Raw genomic sequence first — 22072 nt, 5'->3', positions numbered from 1 at the left:
AATTACATACTTAGATATACATTTTAATCCTTTATGATCGAAAAGCATTAAAGTTTTGAATTGTTTATATCTTCTTATAACTGTCAAGACAGAATCACTGAAGTATGTTTAGACGTACGATTAGCCCAAGCAATGTATGGTGTCTGCTTTGTTGCCCATTCCCATCTCAGGCACCTAATTGTATATATCAATGCTTGGAGAAGTTCATCTGACCTCAAATGTGGTAATATTACCAACCAAACAGAAGTAGATCTTACCTCTAATGTGGTAATATTAACAACCAAACACAAGAAGTAGATCTTACCTCTAATGTGGTAATATTAACAACCAAACACAAGAAGTAGATCTTACCTCTAGTGTGGTAATATTAACAACCAAACACAAGAAGTAGATCTTACCTCTAATGTGGTAATATTAACAACCAAACAGAAGTAGTCTGATCTTACCTCTAATGTGGTAATATTAACAACCAAACAAAAGACGTAGATCTTACCTCTAATGTGGTAATATTACCAACCAAACAGAATTAGATCTTACCTCTAATGTGGTAATATTACCAACCAAACACAAGAAGTAGATCTTACCTCTAGTGTGGTAATATTAACAACCAAACAGAATTAGATCTTACCTCTAATGTGGTAATATTACCAACCAAACAGAAGTAGTCTGATCTTACCTCTAATGTGGTAATATTACCAACCAAACAGAAGTAGATCTTACCTCTAATGTGGTAATATTACCAACCAAACAGAAGTAGATCTTACCTCTAATGTGGTAATATTACCAACCAAACACAAGAAGTAGATCTTACCTCTAATGTGGTAATATTACCAACCAAACAGAAGTAGATCTTACCTCTAGTGTGGTAATATTACCAACCAAACACAAGAATTAGATCTTACCTCTAATGTGGTAATATTACCAACCAAACAGAATTAGATCTTACCTCTAATGTGGTAATATTACCAACCAAACACAAGAAGTAGATCTTACCTCTAGTGTGGTAATATTAACAACCAAACAGAATTAGATCTTACCTCTAATGTGGTAATATTACCAACCAAACAGAAGTAGTCTGATCTTACCTCTAATGTGGTAATATTACCAACCAAACAGAAGTAGATCTTACCTCTAATGTGGTAATATTACCAACCAAACAGAAGTAGATCTTACCTCTAATGTGGTAATATTACCAACCAAACACAAGAAGTAGATCTTACCTCTAATGTGGTAATATTACCAACCAAACAGAAGTAGATCTTACCTCTAATGTGGTAATATTACCAACCAAACAGAAGTAGATCTTACCTCTAGTGTGGTAATATTACCAACCAAACACAAGAATTAGATCTTACCTCTAATGTGGTAATATTACCAACCAAACAGAATTAGATCTTACCTCTAATGTGGTAATATTACCAACCAAACAAAAGACGTAGATCTTACCTCTAGTGTGGTAATATTACCAACCAAAACAAGTTCTGAAATAGATCTTACCTCTAATGTACGTATGGAACACAAGAAATGCGAGATTTTTCAACATTTCTTCATTCAGTAATCTCGATGTGACAACATGGCCGACTCCAGGCACCGGTTCACTACTTTATAGTGATTGTACCTACGCTGATTAGAATTATCTAAATTTGGGGAAAGAACTAGAACTGATTAAAGCAGATTTTGGGGTCACAAGGTCACACTGGACATAATAAGATAGATGTATTAATTGTCTGAGAACCCTTTCCTTGACAGACACATCAAATTTGGTACACTGATTCTACCTTAGGAATAAATGATTCCTATTGCTTTTGAGGTCACAAGGTTAATGACTCCAATTTTTAGCTCACCTGAACTGAAAGCTCAAGTGGGCTTTTCTGATCACCTGTTGTCCATCAACTGTCTCTCTGTCCTTCTGTAAACTTTTCACATTTTCGACTTCTTCTTCAGAACTACTGAGCCAATTTGAGCCAAACTTGGCTTAAAGCATCCTTGGGTGAAGGGCTTTTAAATTTCTTCAAATGAAGAACCATGCCCACTTCAAAGGGGAGATAATCACAAAAATGCAAAAATAGGGTAGGGTGATTTAAAAATCTTCTCAAGAACCACTGAGCCAGAAGAGCTAGAATTTACATGAAAACTTTTTGACATAGTTCAGATTCAAGTTTGTTAAAATCATGACCCCTGGGGGTAGGATGGGGCCATAATAGGGAGTCAAAATTTTATACATAGGAATATGTAAGAAAAAATCTTTTAAAATCTTTTCAGGAACCTCTGGGCCAGGAAAGTACAAATTTACATGAAAGCTTCCTGTCATCGTGCAGATTCAAGTTTGTTCAAATCATGGCCCCTGGCAGTTGGTTGGGCCCACAATAGGGATCAAAGTTTTATATACAAATTATTATAGGGAAAATCTTTAGATATATGGGCCAAAGTGACTCAGGTGAGCAATGTGGCCCAAGGGCCTCTTGTTAATTTAATACTCCTTGTTTAAGAAATATTTCTCTTGCTGATTTGGAATACGTCCTTATGAAGATATAGTGAAAGACTATTGAGGGAGACATATGTGTGATAGTATTGTCTTCACGTTATTACCCTGTGTAATAGTTCTTTCTCACATTATCAACAGTATGAGATCGAATTTACCCATGTGAGACAGCCATATGAGATTTTTCTGTCTTACACTGTTGCGACTTCATTTGATTGTGACGTCATATATTTTTAATGAATTTACGTTACACGGTGAAGATTTAAGTTGCACGGTGAAGTGAAATATTTTGCATTGTTTTCTTTACATTTTAATGTAGTATAGCTTTCTGGTGGACAACCTTACAGTGTAAACCATTTTTGGGTATGCTCTTTCTGCCTATCTAATTAGTTTTTGCATCAAAGTTCAAATGAGGATTTTGATAATTTAGTTCTCAAAGCTCCTAAATTCATGCACTAAACTGTAGGTAAATGTGAGAAATATAATCCTTCATTATTTACTCGTGTGGGATAGGGAAATCCCACCTCTGGAACAATATTCGCTGTCTAGGACTCGGCAAAGCCTCATCCTAGACTGCGAATCTTGTCCCCTCGGTGGAATTCCCTATCCCACACTCGTACTAATGAAGGATTCTATTTAAAATAACAATGAAATGATGCATGTGTATAACCCTTTTCACTCTCACAGGGCGGCCGGACATACATCTTTCTGAAACATTTCTTGTTACGTTTAAACAATAAAAGCATTAAAGCATTATAGAGATTTAGTGTATGTTTGTGTAATGTTTTTATTGGTCATTTAGTGTATGTTTGTGTAATATTTTTATTGGTGCTTTTATATTTAGCTACAGCTATAAAAGAAATGTTTACTGTTCTGATGAATTCAGAGCACATCAGGAATGTGACAATTAAAGGTTTGGCTATTTATTTTAGTGTATCACGTACAGAACTAAGAATGTGACAATGAAGGGTTTCGCTATTTATTTTAGTGTATTGCGTACAGAACTTAGAAAACATGTCATTAAAGAAGTCAACAATTGATTTTTTCTTCTTTACTTTGAAAGAGACTGCAATGTGCAGGGTGAACGTGAATCAAGAATGTAACTGATTAAAGACTGAAACTGTGTTACAGCCCGTGTTTATGTAATATTTGTCTTTATTTACGTATGAATATATTACGGGACCAATAAAACCATTATAAGGAGGAGTGCATGGTCATAATAAAACCATTATAAGGAGGAGTGGTCATAATAAAACCATTATAAGGAGGAGTGGTCATAATAAAACCATTATAAGGAGGGAATGGTCATAATAAAACCATTATAAGGAGGGAGTGGTCATAATAAAACCATTATAAGGAGGGAGTGGTCATAATAAAACCATTATAAGGAGGGAATGGTCATAATAAAACCATTATAAGGAGGAGTGGTCATAATAAAACCATTATAAGGAGGGAGTGGTCATAATAAAAGCATTTAAGGAGGGAATGGTCATAATAAAACCATTATAAGGAGGGAGTGGTCATAATAAAACCATTATAAGGAAGAGTGCATGTTATAATAAAACCATTATGAGGATTGGTCACAATAAAAACATTATAAGGAGGGAGTGGTCATAATAAAAGCATTATAAGGAGGGAATGGTCATAATAAAAGCATTATAAGGAGGGAATGGTCATAATAAAAGCATTATAAGGAGGGAGTGGTCATAATAAAAGCATTATAAGGAGAGAATGGTCATAATAAAAGCATGATAAGGAGGAGTGGTCATAATAAAAGCATTATAAGGAGGAGTGGTCATAATAAAAGCAATATAAGGAGGGAGTGGTCATAATAAAAGCATTATAAGGAGGAGTGGTCATAATAAAAGCATTATAAGGAGGGAGTGGTCATAATAAAAGCATTATAAGGAGTGAGTGGTCATAATAAAACCATTATAAGAAGGAGTGGTCATTGTCTTTTACTTGTATCAGGGAACAAGTGGTTGTGAATTTTTTTCTCACTCTGTCAGAATATCAAAATGTAATGACAATATTATGAAAATATGAGCCCTGCACATCTGTCTGTGACAGGTCTGGAATCTGAATGACAATGTTGATCTTAAATCCATGTATATGAAATACATCTCTAAAGATATATCAAAGGCAATAACATTGGAAATATAAATGTATTAAATGAATTAATACACTAAGGTTTTAATGATTGGAGTAATGGATGGTTGTATAGGTTTTTGGTATATGTGGGTGGTGTGTGTTAAATAAATGACTACCCTATCTGCATGAGGTTGCCTTTTTAAGGTCAAATTTAATGGCTTGACCTAGCTACGGTATTACAAAAAATAAACATCAGATTTTTCCGTGATAACTTGAATTTTTAAAAGTGTGTGAATTACTGCACCTGGGGCTGGCGGGACATAAAGGGTTAGCTGAAACGCCAGCCTGAGATCAACATCACTCAATCTGATTAAAATTACCTCCTAGACCCCTGAGTCTGAGATCAACATCACTCAATCTGATTAAAATTACCTCCTAGACCCCAGCCTGAGATCAGCATCACTCAATCTGATTAAAATCACCTCCTAGATTCTTTCCTGAGATCAGCATCACTCATTCTGATTAAAATCACCTCCTTAAGACCCCAGCCTGAGATCAGCATCACTCAATCTGATTAAAATTACCTCCTAGACCCCTGAGTCTGAGATCAGCATCACTCAGTCTGATTAAAATTACCTCCTAGACCCCATTCTGAGATCAGCATCACTCAGTCTGATTAAAATTACCTCCTAGATTCTTTCCTGAGATCAGCATCACCCAATCTGATTAAAATTACCTCATAGACCCCAGTCTGAGATCAGCATCACTCAATCTGATTAAAATCACCTCCTAGATTCTTTTCTTGATTCAAACTCATGGAGCAAACAATTTTTTTTATTTAAAAAGTAGTGGGTCAAGAAACTAATTTTAATCAGATTGAGCAACATTGTCTGCAGGGCTGAGATTGAACATAAAAAAATCTAAAAAGTCCGCGCTTCAGAACTTAATGGCCAGGACTGGGGGAATATTTGTGTTTAACATAAACATCTTGATCGATTTATAGATACAAAAAATAGGAAATTACAGGCTTGTTATAGTTCTACAAGATGTCGCAGGTTACGATAGTCGTAGTATATATAAAGTGAACTTTTTGCCTGTGTTAGATTATATAGTGCATTTAATAAAAGCATTCAGTTTAATTGGTTTTAAAAAATGCATGTGGCCAGTGACGAACTAAATATTGATTATTATTGAGCTGGATAACTAGTTCCTGGTGATAGTATTTTGACAGCTATTTTTGATTTAGGCTATATTCAGCAATCATTGTATATAAAAGTTTATCAGCTATGAAGTTATTAATAGATTGAACAGAATGTGATGGAAGGGTATCTTGTGTAAGCTAGATCATGGAATATACCATTTACTGTCTCCAACCAGAATCAGAAATGCTAATATGAAGGAGATAATGTTATCATCAAACACTTTCCATGGGGAGATATCACACACTCTCCGTGGGGAGATAGTATGTTACCATCACACACTCTCCGTGGGGAGATAATATGTATTAAATCATCACACACTCTCTGTGGGGTCTGCCTGCAGATAATGATAAACCCTAAGTCTACTTATCGAAGTATTCTTGAAATTTGAAAGGATTTAAATTATGGATAAGATAAGTGAAAGACTTTTGTTGCCGTGTATGCATGCTTAATGAAAACTTTTTCAGAATCGCTGGTCAATTAAGCTGCAGAACACACTCTGGAAAAAAAATACCCTGCAGAATAGTGCATGCATGGTCTATTTCAGTTTTCACCTTTCAAAAGAACTTTGTTAGCACCTTGAGTATATTTACCCATATTTAAAAAAAATACCAGTCCATTTCAGACTAATTCCAAAATCAAATGACTTTTAATACTTGTAAGTATGATCCAAAATATGACTGTCTCTTAAAATTGCTAGCTCAAAAGTGTTGAGCACGAAGAGATTTTTTTTTTTCATGCAAGTTTAAATTGTTAAGTCTAGTTTGTTTTATATTACCTTCAGAACTGTATTTCTTTTCAAGCTTACTTTAAACTGATGGTAAAGTAAATAAAGTTTCTAACACAGAAAGGGAAGCCATTCAGAAGCACATTTTTGTGATGGAAAAATGCATTAAAGGAGTCTGCACAAATATTTGAGAAACATTGCAAAGAATAGAGGTATTGATTTGTATGATATTCAAACTCTGGAGTTTGTAAAATGACTGATGTGTATACAGAACTCTCTCTCTCATTCTGGAAACATGTAATCATCTTTGTTTTCTGTTAAGGAGGTATGCTACACCAGAGAAATTTGATGTAGATGAAAAGTGTAGGATATGTACAAAAATATTTTGAATTTGAAAATTTTCAAATTTACTTTATTTTGTCAAAAAATACAGTTTTAGTAGAAGGTAATCTGAAAAAAATTTAAAACCCCTGCTGGACTCGAACCTGCGACCTACAGTTCAGCAGTCGGTATTCTAACCTACTGAGCTACTCGGCTAGGTATTTAAATGGAAAAGGAAAAGTCAAATATTGCTGATATCGATTTTGTCATCCATGTTTTTAAAGGAAGTCAGCCATTATGACGATGTAGAGTACTACCTTAAGCCCAGACTTCCATTTAATCAAGAGGCAATCAGGGGGCTATAAAAGGTATAGTTTTAATGGCTACACACACACACAGTGAAAGAGAGAGAGAGACAGAGAGAGACAAAGAGAGAGAGAGAGAATTTTGTAACTATGATAAATATTATAGCTATATATATACGCACCATTATGACTTACATTCAAGATTTCTTTACAATTTAATATTAATACTGTATGAGGCCAAAAAAAGATCTATTAATTTGCTTCCTATTACCAATGCAAGGAAAAAATTCCAGGTAGGTGAATAGGTTTTCAAAATTATTTTTTTAGGGGGTTAGTTTACAAATGGACCTAAACCAAGAACTAAATAACTAGAGTTGATCAAGCATAAGGTCACCGTGCCTGACGTAATAGGTAAGAAATCGGACCCTAAGACAATTTAAATGTCCTTATAAAAGTATAGAGCACTTGCTTATCAACAGGGAGGTTGTGAGTTCAAAGCCCTGCTGATGGCCATGTCAAATGAAGACATAAACATTAGTAAAAGTGATTGTTCCTTTTCCAAATGCTCGATCAGCATCTAGAAATAAGAATCGGGGGTCTTTCGGATATGACCTTATAAAAATGGAGGTCCAGCTTTGTGATTTTGACCATAAATATCTAAGGATTACTCGAGTTAGTAAATGATGTATAATCACTGCAGCATTCTCAATGCGATGACTGCATTCTTTGAATGTAAATAACTATAGTAACCAGACTAGCTAAGAGCTGCCATTTTGTTTAATTTATATTTGTTAACCCAGATCCTAATTAAAACAAATTGTAATCTGGAAATTATTTTTTGTGTGAGAATTTTGATTAGAAAAAATCCAGTTCGGCAGCTTTGTGTCCCGGTTGGTCAGGTAACACGTACGAAACAAGCATATTAATATATATTTTTTTGCCCAATAAATCCAGGAACAATCTGATTAAAGTTTGATCCTTTGATCCGCTCGTGTACATCGCTATACATGCATCATGTGTAACAATCTACGTAAGCAGATCAAAGGACCTGATTTTAATCAAACTGAATAATATGAGCCAGGTATTTTCTGCGGATGGAAAGTTTTGCGATCTGATTCCCTAAAAGGTAGCAGATTTATTCTGCGATTACAATTTTCTGCAGTGTACCTAGGTGTATCTATAGATAAGTTATGCGATTGCAATTTTTGCGGAGCTTTCTTGTCCACAAAAATGTTACAAACAATGGACAACCACAGAAAATACCCTTTATATAATCGGCAGCTTTCTATAAAACATGTCCAACATTGTTAGATCATGTTTCTTCCAAGAAGCTTTGAACATTGCATGTGGCCACCACAGGTACAATTTGAAAATGCAGTTCTGTGCATGCATAAAAGCAGCAAGTATTGATCTACCAGCTATATATATCTATTGAAGTAAATAAAAATGCCATTTAATGAATTCCTTGGTGAGCATGCAAGGAGTGCCGGGGTTTAATATACTGTGATTTATAGTGCAAATTAAGCTTTGTCATATGTTTAAGTTAAAATTACTAATGAACAAAAAATATATTGTCATAACAAAACCAAAGATTTGTCATTTAGAGAGAGAGAAAGAGATTGATAACAATCTTCATAATTTGGTGTTAAACAGACCACCAAGCGATAATTACATGTAGGTTACAGCAAAGCAAGGTACCCAAAATATCAATGTCGTTTGTTAATTAGATAATGAATTTATTACCAAGTTGGCACTATTTGGATGTCGTTCTCAAGGTCAACAGAAAAGTATATTTCAACAGTCCTGTTGATCATTCATATGACAGGAAAATCTGACTCCAATGCTGGTATGTGACATTTGAATGAACAATGACAAAACAACGGCAGTCCTGAAATTCCAATGACTTTTATCAGCAACAAAACAGTTTTGGACAGAAAGGTACTGCGCCATCAGCTGCTTATAAGTATTTTTGATGTATATAAGTTTGCGCGACCTTGACCCTGGTTCACAAGCACTGTAGAGAGAGGTTTGATTATAGAAATTCTTTAAAAATCTTAATTTTTTTCATTGAAAAAGAAAAAAAAAATCCTTCTTAATACTGACTTCTTTCCTGGCTATATAATGGTAACCAAATTAATTATGTTTTACTAATTATAGACAAATTATCCAGCAGTTGTGAATATAAATCTAGAAATGCTCTTTTGCACTCCAAAAATCAGGGTTTTTTTTTTGTTTTTTTTTTTATGTGAAGACAGCAAGACCACAATCAGCACTATAAGTGATTGTTATAATCTGAAATTGTTTGATGAGATTGGAACCACGTGCACATTAAACAACACAATTTATGGTAAATTAATGAACTAATATATCCCACAGGAGGGATCGATCTGGATCATTGGATTTGATGATTGTTAGAATACTTCTGAAGCCTTAGTGATTCAATAAAATTTCTGATATGCATACATCACGTCGGACGTACCACACTAGAGAGTCGAAGTTTCCCAGACCAATAATAATAATTGCAGGTTAGAAATGATAAATTGAAAATTCAATATTTCAATCATGTTTGAGATTGCGTTATCATGATAAATGACTTTTGAAGTAAGTCTGATATTGAACTATAAAGGATTGAACTATAAAGGGGCATTCTAAGATACGAATGTCAAATTATTTGCTGATTTTTACTAAAATGAATAAAAACCTATACATTGGTACGTAAAAATCACCACTGACATTCTGCAATATCTATTCCAATAATTGTCACCTGCATATGGAGTTTTTTAATATTGCTCAACTGATTCGATACGCAAGAGTGTGTTCTGTGTATGGTCATTTTTTTAAAGTGAGACAAGCTGTCACGTACTGACAAACAAGTGGATGTTACAGCTAGGGGTTTCAACAGTCTCGCTTAAAGTCATCATTTCGCAAATTATATGGTCGTAATAATGATCTAGTTTGCAATCGACCTATCATTGGGTCAAATGCTGTTTGACGTGTTTCATACTGATTATTAGACCGTTCGTGGCACACTGATTTTGACTCCGTTTACCTGATCACGGCGGGTCGATCACAGCGTGTGTGACCGGTTGACAGGGGATGCTTACTCCTCCTAGGCACCTGATTCCACCTCTGGTGTGTCCAGGGGTCCGTGTTTGTCCAACTATATCTATTTTGTATTGGTTCTGGGATTTAAAACAAGATTGATCATTTTCGTTATATTCATCCTTCATATGTCAATCAACATTTGAAAATTGCATATCTTCAGGTGGTCTGTCACTGCAGTTTATAGAGCACTTGACTGGCGATTCAGGGGGCCCGGGTTTGAATCCCGGTCTGTTTTAGAGCACCTGACTGGCGATTCAGGGGGCCCGGGTTTGAATCCCGGTCTGTTTTAGAGCACCTGACTGGCGATTCAGGGCCCTTACGGCCCGGGTTTGAATCCCGGTCTGTTTTAGAGCACCTGACTGGCGATTCAGGGGGCCCGGGTTTGAATCTCGGTCTGTTTTGTTGCATTTTCTTCCTTCCTGTTACACGTTAAACATCATAATTAAAATTCATGAAATCTGTTGGTCAAAATGAATTTTTTTTAATGTTAATAGTTTTAAAAACTGTTACTTGATAAAATATAGATTGCTTGCTTGTTTATTTTTACTGTATAATCTCGTCAAGAACTTTTTGCTCACATTGAGATGTCACAGCTGTAACTCTCTCAGGTACCACAAATTCAGACCTATGCGTAGCACTCAGGACCTCAGCAATGAGGGTTTTTTATCATGCCAACTGTCTGCAGTGACGCGGGAGCTCCATTTTAAAGGTCATATCCGAAAGACCTGTGAGTCTCCCATTTCTAAATGCCGAGTGTTTGGTGAAGGAACAATCACTATATATACCTATTTTATCATCGTGGGTTTGACATGGCCATATGGCACGAGCGGGGCTCAAACTCACGACCTCCCGGTTACGAAGCGAACACTCTACCACTGAGCTACCACAACCAATCTAAATATAGATAATTTATCTGTGCATATATCACGGAGATCATTGTATAATAGATATACAGTAGAGAAAATGGGCATCATAAGAGTTATTGCCCTTGATAGCATTTATGAAATATTGATCATTATAGAATATATAAAACTTTTTCTGTGTCAAAAAGTTTACCATCTTTTTATAGCTTAATTACCCAGTGAATAAAATTTCTCCGAAAGATATATTTCTAATATGCAGGAAGTTTAGTCATAAAATAAAGATTTCGAGAAAACCAGTATGACATCACTTGAGGGTTAATTGCATGGTTGTTACGTGTAATTTCATCGTTTAATGTCCCTGTCGAAAAATTGTCACTCATATGGAGACATCACCATTGATGGTAAAGGGCTAGCTGCAAAATTTGGCTTAAAATTATGCTTGTACTTAAAATTATGGCCTTTGAGCAGGTAGAGATCTTTATCATGTCACACATGCTGTGACATTTAATTGGGGCCTCAGTTTTTGTTTTCTCATCCGAAGGACTGCCCCATTTAGTCACCTCTTTTGATAAGCAAGGGGTATCTTAGGACCTAATCTCAGCTGAGATTCCGCTAGGTTGAATATTTTGACTGATGCCTTCACCGAGAGTCAGTTCATTAATTATAGATATTCAGCTGAGCCAAATCTCAGCCGAGATTACTGAGGACCTATTCTGACCTGGATCCCCACGGGACCATCGCATGAGGTTGCACGGAGCTAACTTAATGAGAAGTACATGTGATGCGATGGAGGTGAGGACATTAGTAGCAGTACTTCCATAACTGTGTCCAAAGCATTCTCTAGAATTGCAATGGCTTAATATGACAATCAAAGCGAAAAATATTAACCGTATTTGATGTTAATTATGTTGGACTAATTTTTAATTGTCTTATCAATATTATTTTGGTTTATTTATATAAGTTTTATGCTGTTTATCTTGATATAAGCATTCAGTTATTTTTCCATGATGTTTAATTAAAATGTTGGAGTATCATGCCTGTATCGATCACTATATGCACTCACACTTTCATATTTTTGAGGAGTTTTGAAATTCCACATTATTCAAATTCGTTCTATCTTAATTTATACTTTGTGTATAATTAATAAAACCTTAATAATAATTATCCTCTAGACAAAACAAGATACAGAAAATTATTTTAAGAAATTCAAATTTTGGCTTAATTCCTTTAAATTTTCAAGATATATTAAGATTTGTATGTATGATTGAAGAGATTAAAAACTGTTCACATAAACAATCTGTTATCGAGTACAAATGTATATATATTTAAGATAAAATTTGTAAATAATTAAATGACCTATGATATCCACATTTAAATGTACCATATTCAAATTGGTTTTGTAGTCCCTGATATAAATTCTCTGATAGATTAATAATTCTAGTTTTAGCTTATAATACGATCATGTTTGTGATGTCACTGCTTTTCTCGAACTCTACAAAGACTTGAACAGTTTATGCAATAAAATGACGTTGATCAAGTTTCCATTTCAAACAAATGCCCATTAATGTGCCAATTAAATTTCAAGTGTACAATGGTAGATATAACATTTTGTGCTCATGATGATTAAAGCATGAAATTGGAAATATGTCACATCAGACAGCGATATTTATAGCATGTAACCCCATGTTCCAAAAGCTAAATAATGCACCTGTAGGTGTTTCATTTATTTATTTTTTATTTACATGTTTTAAGCATCAGTGGTGCAACTTTGAGCATGTAGATAATCATATCAAAGAATTAGATTGCAGGAAATTTATCTACAAAAGAACGATGATCATAAAAAGATATTTTCTCGGAAGTAGGAAAGTCAGCTACTACGTAGGACTTGCTATGCAGCCTCGCCAGAGATTCGAGTCCAGACTCACTGACCCAGCTCCGCGAGCCATTCGAGTCCGGACTGACTGACCCAGTCCCGCTGGTGATTTGAGTCTGGACTCACTAACCCCGCCCCACCACCAATTCTAGTCTAGACCCACTGACCCCGCCCTGCTAGTGATTCAAGTCTAGATCCACTGACCCCGCCCCGCCAGTGATTCGAGTCCAGAATCGCTGCCCCCGCCCCGCCAGCGATTCGTCTGTGCTGTTAGGAAATATCTACATTTCCATTGCTTTTACCTTTGATATAATCTTTACTAATTGTAATGATAGTCATTATTTTGTCATGAGTTAATGCATTACACTCGCTACTGACAGTGAACAAGGCACATTGTAGGTCTATTTTAACAGCTGGGAGTTCCAACCGAAATGTAATTAAAATGTAAATATACGAAATGAATTTCATTTTTGAAAATTACATGAGGGTATGAACTAGAGTGTGACACACCAGCATCATACTTTTCATGATTTAAGTGCTAATGTACTTATCTACAGGCTGGCGTTATAAGCATCACAATTCATACCCTCAAATAAATGTCAGTATGTGCACTTAATGAATATTTCATGTTCTAGTCATATAATATCCTTGTGATGTCATAGTTCTGAATATTTTCCTGGAATCCTCTAAATATCTGAACAATATGCTAGCTGAGACAACTTTATTGTAACGCAATACTTTTTTTTTTTTATTATAGTGATTACCTTGTTTTATAATATGTGAGGCTATTTTATCCAGTGTTAATGTTATGAATTTTATAATGTGAGGCTATTTTATCCAGTGTTAATGTTATGAATTTTATAATGTGAGGCTATTTTATCCAGTGTTAATGTTATGAATTTTATAATGTGAGGCTATTTTATCCAGTGTTAATGTTATGAATTTTATAATGTGAGGCTATTTTATCCAGTGTTAATGTTATGAATTTTATAATGTGAGGCTATTTTATCCAGTGTTAATGGTATATGAATTTTACATTGTGAGGCTATTTTATCCAGTGTTAATGTTATGAATTTTATAATGTGAGGCTATTTTATCCAGTGTTAATGTTATGAATTTTATAATGTGAGGCTATTTTATCCAGTGTTAATGTTATATGAATTTTACATTGTGAGGCTATTTTATCCAGTGTTAATGGTATATGAATGACAGTGTGGAGATTAACTCCTAACAAATCTCACTCTTACTCAGATAAACAGATTCTATCTTAAATCTGCTAACTGAAGAATACGAAATGTGCAACCTGTAACAAAGCTCTTATTGATTTTTCATAGAAATAATCGTAAGTGTGTTTTAACCTTGGATACGATATATACGTAGTATAGAGAGAGAGGACGTTTTCGCACCAGGAGTCATCACTTTATTAATTTTAAAGTTGTTTATCTGGGAAGATGCAGTGTTTGCCCAGGGAACGAGATGAACTGATTCACGCTTTATATATATCCTTTCATCTGTTATTATTGTACATCAGGAGTTCATATTTAAGTGTGCCATATACTGCAGTAGATTGTCTCTACCACAGAGATCACTGGATGTAGAAGATTATGGAAGATTTAGTACGTTAGTACTGTCAGTTGTAAGATACATTCTCGGGAAAAGATTTACTTCACTGGCAATAACTGCCTTTAGTCAGGTGAATCCCAGTCGCATCACAATGTCGTCAAAGAGCAACATTAATAGAAGCCCGGTCTTGAAATTTGTAATGATAAGTCTGACTTCTGAGTGAAAGTGGGTTTGGGGATTATAGTCTGGGGGTCACAGTAAATGGGGGAAAATAATAATACTACACTTCAGAAGAACACAGACAGGGTCTTGATCACTAATGACTGATTGAGACACCAACTCAGGAACTGTGTCATTTCTAGCTGCATTTATTTCTATATCCTTCCCAAGCCATGTTTTTTTTGGGGGGGTGTATATCAACTAAAGAATTAATTTATCCATCCATATATTTGTCTGCTGGAGCATGCAGCGTAGCTTCAATTTCATCACATTTGGCGGGTGTGACTGCGGTCGACAGGGGATGCTTACTCCTCCTAGGCACCTGATCCCACCCACCTCTGATGTGTCCAGCTAGGGGTCCATGTTTGCCCAACTATCTATTTTGTATTGCTTGTAGGCGTTGAGATTGATCACTGTTCATTATCTTCACCTTTCATTTGCTGTAGCTAAGATTGTCTAAATAATCAAACCTAATTGTATCGGAGGTATGGTCCCAGTGAGACATATTCTACCTCACCGTTTTTTTGTTGTTCATTGACCGCACGCTCTCCGTTCACAGTTTTGCGTTCACCATGTGCTCACAGTGTGCTCACCGTTCACAAAGCGTGCACTGTTCGTTCACCGTTCAGTCTTTTTGTCTTTGTATTGTTGCTCAGAACACCAAAGTGAATTAAGGTTCAATCTTCATAGCAAACATTAAGGCTATTATGAAAAAGGAATGTGTGTGTAGTAAGAGTGGAAGGAAACTTTCATATTTACATCAGAAATTTAATTTTAAAGTACAAAATGTCAGGATTATCAGCTATGAAAATTCAAAGAAAACTGCAGACCAAGTTTGGTGTCATATCTTGCATAATATTTAGCTTCAAAAATGTACAATCGAAAGGAAAAATCCGAAACATTTCAAATAGATAGATCATCTTGCATTTACTGTGGGCTTTGCATGTGCTCTGCTCACATTTTCTGTTCACTCACCATTCACCAACTGTTTAACAAATTGCATTCACCATGCACTCACCGTTCACTTTGTGTTCGTTCACCATTCACTCACCATTCATTCACTGTTAACTCACGGTGCGTGACTGTTCACCTTGCTTTCGTTCACCATTAGCTCACGGTGGGTGCACAGTTTACTTTGCGTTCATTCCCTGCGTGTTCACCGTTCACTTTGCGTTCATTCCCCGTATGTTCTCAGTTCACTTTGCGTTCATTCCCTGCGTGTTCACAGTTCACTTTGCGTTCATTCCCTACGTGTTCATCGTTCACTTTGCGTTCATTCCCCGTATGTTCTCAGTTCACTTTGCGTTCATTCCCTGCATGTTCATCGTTCACTTTGCGTTCATTCCCCGTATGTTCTCAGTTCACTTTGCGTTCATTCCCTGCGTGTTCACAGTTCACTTTGCGTTCATTCCCTGCGTGTTCACAGTTCACTTTGCGTTCATTCCCTGCATGTTCACAGTTCACTTTGCATTCATTCCCTGCGTGTTCACAGTTCACTTTGCGTTCATTCCCTGCGTGTTCACAGTTCACTTTGCGTTCATTCCCTGCGTGTTCACCGTTCACTTTGCGTTCATTCCCCGTATGTTCACTCTTTGCTCACTGTACATTCACCTTTAATTAGCTCTCTACGTTGACTGTTCTCTTACCGTGTTCAAATGGGAAAGTTCAAGAATGTTAATGATGGACTGTCTTTATAGTAGTCTGTGGTTTCAATTTGCAATGCATACTTGAAGTTCCTCAATATTACTATTGGTGCACAAGAACCGAGAGGTGCAATTTAATTTGCTAAAAGCAAAAAAACATGCGCTAATGAGCTAATTAAAACAGCTGAAAATGAAGCTCTCGATCAATCTTGCAAATATTCTCACCAATACTTTTATAATTTTCGTATATTGCAGATACATGTATATTTATGATGAATTTTAAAGGAAGTTTTTCTCTTAATTTACCGTTTTCTTTATGTGATGTGTCATCGCCAGGAATTAGAAGGACATGACACTGCTAGGTGTTGTATCTATGATTATATACATTTCATTTGTTAATTCCTTCAGTATAGCTTATAAATACTGATGATTGCAGTGAAAACTAGAGATCTTCTGTGTATAGTTACTATAGGTACACAATTTTTATATGAGGAGCGTTGAAGGACATTAAACCGAGAGTTTTGTAAAAGTAATAAGAATATGATCATCTCTTGTGATGTGATTTCCTCAAAGAAGGCTTACTGTCCATAATTTGTAAAAGAAGACACAGAATTACCCTGAAGGGTCATCAAATGAAAATGCGTAAACTTGTGTACTAATTAAGGTTTCAACAGGTGTACATTTTCATGTGAGCTAGCTGCATGGTATGTCATAACGATTCTAGAAGGTTTCTGCTGAATTTTGCAAATCGAATTTTGACATTTGAATGCGCGCTTGGTTTCAGATGAGTCCCAGAATACCATTTTGGAAGATTTCTGCTGACAACTTGAGAGTTTGATGTTTTCCTTGCGTAAATTTAAGCAGTGTCAGAATTGTTATTTGAAACAAATTCAATTAACTCTGGTGACTGTTAAAAATAGCAGTCGATTCTTCCGAGAAGTCCTGAACTAACAGAAGGACTGGTTAAACAATTTATGTTAAAAGTTCAGGGTTATTTTAAAATTCCCATAAAAAGTTATAAATTTACTAGTTTGATATATTATGCTCATTTGTTTCCAGAACATTTTACAGTATTTCTATGTCCTACCATTATTTTGCTTAAATTTGAAGATAACAGCTTTATTCATACAGTAGATATTTGTGATTCTTGCTTTGTTGCATTTGAGTTGGCCATTATTATCAATGTCTCGAAACTCAGAGGAATCTTCTTCAAAGTTTCAATATAACCTCAAAATGATTGACTTATACATATAGTTTGATTTTTCATCTTAAGTTTGTTGATAATCATTATAGCTGCATAATGATCAACTTATAGTTTCATTTCTCATCTCTGTTGATAATCATTATTACCCATTTTGCTTCAAAATCCAAATGCTTTGTTGAGCATTAAATATTATCACGCCTCAGACAAAATTGTTGAAATCTAATTGGTCAGATCTTGGTCACATGATGCCGTGAAAAAAACCGTATCATGCGAGTAAAATCCGTATTGGGCGAGTAATTTTATTTATCGTCGGGTTCGACTTGCAGCCGTGTCAAAAGGAAAGACATTTGACTAAGTTGTATGATATAGACCCCCGCATATACAGTTAGAGGTCTTCGACGTGATAAATTCGTTACACAGTTAGTGACCTGATACGGAAAAATACATGGTGTGAAAAGAAAACCTGTATCGGACTCGGCTTCGCCTCACCCGATACAGGTTTTGTTTTCACTTTCACACTATGTATTTTTCCGTATCAGGTCACTAACTAACTGTGTAACTAATAACACCCACCCACCCCGAAATTTTTTTAAGACCCATTGAACTCTAAATGCACAGTAATTTATTCATTGTTTGTTGTTTTAAACAATAAAATGCTTTCTTCGTTTGTTTCATTGGGTGATTATATAAGGTAGAAAGCATTGCAGAAAAAATTCATAATCTGCAATGGTGGGATATTATGCAGATTTTTTCCCCAATGATTGCTACATTCATCATCTGATGAAACAACAAATAAAGACATTCTATTGTGTTTATTTTCATTTATTTTTTAAGAATATAGGCTAGATTTACGATTAAACTGTACTGTAAACCAGATTTTATTCACATCTACTTTATTTCGCAATTCACTTGTGGTAAACTGTTTCGGGGCAAGTACTTTTCGCGAGAGAGACCTTTTTCATTACAGTTGACAAACATTCCAGGACTGGTTGCATGGTGATGAGACATATTCACGATGATGTCAAGTTCTCGCTAATTTCGCAAATTTTCATTCACTCGAATAAAATTTGGTTTACAGTATCATATCGTTGACCCATTCATTACGCTGTATACCCTTTGACAATTGACTTAATATTCACTCCATGAATTTGGTAATGATTACGCAGACAGGGGGTACTAAATAACTGGACTGAACTAGTTTGCAACAAACGTGTATTGTCTAAGACGAAAGCAATTTCAAAAGAATAATTATTGGTTGCTTGTAATGTTTTACGTCTCATCGGAGAATTATATTCGGGAATTATATTCGGGATGTATAGGGACATTCACCCTACATTAGAACTCTGATGATGAAGTTTTATAACGACTAGTGTAACCTGATGTTAAATCGAATATCAAACAATTGTTAACTGCACTTCACAACATCGGTTACTGAGAACTGGTAATAATTAGACATCTTGTATTCTTGCAGCCTCAGTGGATGAGCTACATGGCTTTCAGATTCAGGTCAACGTGCAGCAGGAATCCTCCATCTCGCACCCTGTCTGTTTCTTCGCCAACCTCAGTGGTACAAATTGGACTCAGTTGACAGACATCTATGTAAGAAATATTCTACATTGCAATTGTAGGTTTCAGGTATCAGTTAAAGTTAGACATTATGATTCCCTTTTGTGTCATTTGATGCTGTTTGGTTATATAGGAGAAAATCAATGGCAGGTTTTATACAATTAGCACAGAGAAGCCAAAGTGAAGACCTTAATTTGGTTTTTTTTTTTTGCCTTTTGTATTTTGGGAAGGTCTTTGATTTATTCCGACACAATATACTGCCTGAGCTAAGATTATTACTTTCATAGATAAACACAATGAAATGATAAGCTTATGAAACAGTATTATTTTTAACGAACATCAACAGATGAGTCCCCCCTCCTAACTGCAGAGGTCTTTGATCATATTTTCTATAATTATCAACTTTGTTTCATCAGTCTCTGGTGCAGACGTTCGGTTTTTGTATTACAAACATGTTATTTTTCAATCTTTGAACGTTTCCCTTTTAAATTTCATTTTATACAGATCATTAAGAACATTTGTGTCTATATTGCTTGTAATTTATATTTCTCAATAAAATATTGACATCAACTGACTCAGGAAAGACATTTACACACACACCCCTTAAAAAACCCCTAAAAAACAAAAACAAGAAATGGCCCCAATAATTGTGTGATTTAGTAACCCTTTTTAGCTCACCTGAGCTCAAGTGTGCTTTTCTAATCACCCCTTGTCCGTAGTCGGTCTGTCTGTAAACTTTTCATACTTTCAACTTCTTTTCCAGAACCACTGAGCCAATTTCAACCAAATTTGGTACACATCATTCTTGGGTGAAGGGGATTCAAGTTTATTCAAATGAAGGATCGTACTACCTTCAATGGGGAGATAAGCACAAAAATGCAAAACTAGGGTGGGGTCATTTAAAAATCCTCTTCTCAAGAACCACTGGGCCAGAAAAGCTGAAATTTACATGAAAGCTTCATGACATACATGTAGTGGAAATCCAAGTTTATTAAAAGCATGACCCCTTGGGGTAGGCTGGGGCCACAATAGATCAAAGTTTTGCATGTTTATATACAGGGAAAATCTTTCAAAGTGTTCTTAGAGCCACTAGGCCGTAAAAGTGGAGATTTACCTGAAAGCTTTCTTGTATAAAGTAGAGTCAAGTTTGTTAAATGATTATTGAACTGCAGAGTTTAAGAAATAAATTAGTTTACTAAGTTGCACGTTATTATTCTGGAACCTATATATATATATATATATATATATATATATATATGATAACCATGATGCAGTGCCTGTTTGGAAATGAGAAGGTTTTGTAAGTATTTTAGGAGCTACGTACTTTATGATTCATGCGGTGGCAGCCATTGGTGTTAAACTTTTGAAGATTTAATTGACATCTAGCTTGGACTCCTCAGAAATTGGATGGGCAATAAGCACTAAATTACTCAGTGTATCATACTTCGGGGGAACAAAACATGAATTTCATGGACACGGCATGACAGCGTCCCTAATGGTGCAGCCCTTCCTCTTCTTGTTGCAATGTCCCAGTGTTATTTGGATTTTAATCCTCAAAGAATACATTTCAACTCTCTCTCTCTCTCTCTCTCTCTCTCTCTCTCTCTCTCTCTCTGTGTGTGTGTGTATATATACATCTAAAGTAGGGAGGTCCTTTAAGGCCCATTGGTTAATAGTTGAAAGTCTAGAAAAGGAGATCAAAAAATGAAATGCATTTAACATGTGAAATTCTTCTCTACTTCTGGGCATCTAAAATGAACTGGCTATATTAGTTAGAATTTGTCCCTGAGGCTATACACTAAAATTTTTGAATACATAAAACCCAGAGTCAGGGTTTTTAATCCTATGTTACACGGAAACACATAATCTCTTAGTCAGAGTATCCAGTCCATGGAAACACATAATGGTTTCTGCATGGTCTCATGGTCTTAAATGAAGAAACAATGCAGAGTTTCCAGTCTCATCGACTATATAGAAACACAAAATCTCCGAGTCAGTGTTTCTTCAGGTCCTGTGGGCCATTTTATAACTCAAAGATTGAAAATGTATTGTATCTTTAAAAGTACTCTTCTAAATATGTATAGCCAAATGTCATACTTTGCTCTTTAAGCTTACTAAATGACAAGACAATATGTTCATTCTATGCTATAAATGAGGGATATTTGGCTATAGTTTCAAGGTTCTAAGTTGGAAAATTTGTTCAGGCGATAATTTGTAAGAAAATAACATTGAAAGATATCAATCTTGGCAAATAATTATTGTGAATTTGCAAATAATTTTTCCTGTTATCACACCAACTTTTAAACACCTGACCAAGGTCAAAATTACCAATCAAAAAAATAAAATTGATCACACTGTTGATTTCCTCTGTATAAATTTGTAACACAATAAAATTACCAATTTCTCAGAAGATTCACCACGTGATCCCCATCTAAGGAATACTCCCCGCAAAATCAGTGCTACGACCAAAGACTACTCCCTTATTAATATTCATTGATATTTTTGACCAATCAAAATGCTCGGTAGGCGGAGCATTCCAAGATCTGTGACGTAATGTCATTAGCCGATGTCATTATTCAAACAGATTAACTGTATATGATGGGGAAAGGGAGGATTGGCCTTCCAAATGAAAAAAGAACGAACAGTCTATTATCCGTAATAGATCAAGTTTTAACGTCAAAGCAATGATTAAGATGGTGAAAAATCTACTTGGAACTCATCTCATTGAACAGAATTCAATTAGTGTGAATGACTTGGCTGGTGTTAAAATAATGTCTGATATATAATCTCTTTAGGTTTGCTGCCTTAGAAAATAGCTTTTTTTTGTCGCGGGGGACTATTAATTTGCTGTTGCCTAAATTACACTGTACCTATTCTATAACTGTGTAATGTCATCGATGCAAGTTTGTAA

General features: G+C 35.3%; 1 protein-coding gene across 1 annotated transcript in view; it reads left to right on the top strand.

Annotated features, from left to right (window-relative positions):
• LOC125656315 (uncharacterized) overlaps window positions 1-22072 on the top strand; it is a 74467-nt gene that overhangs the window by 19518 nt on the left and 32877 nt on the right. The window contains exon 4 of the mRNA XM_056145209.1: window positions 19067-19194. Within this exon, the coding sequence (XP_056001184.1) occupies window positions 19067-19194 (128 nt within the window). The remainder of the gene's footprint in view (window positions 1-19066; window positions 19195-22072) is intronic.

Source organism: Ostrea edulis, chromosome 7 (assembly GCF_947568905.1).
Source record: "Ostrea edulis chromosome 7, xbOstEdul1.1, whole genome shotgun sequence".
Lineage (NCBI taxonomy): Eukaryota > Metazoa > Mollusca > Bivalvia > Ostreida > Ostreidae > Ostrea > Ostrea edulis.
This window is presented reverse-complemented; position numbering and strand designations above follow the sequence as displayed.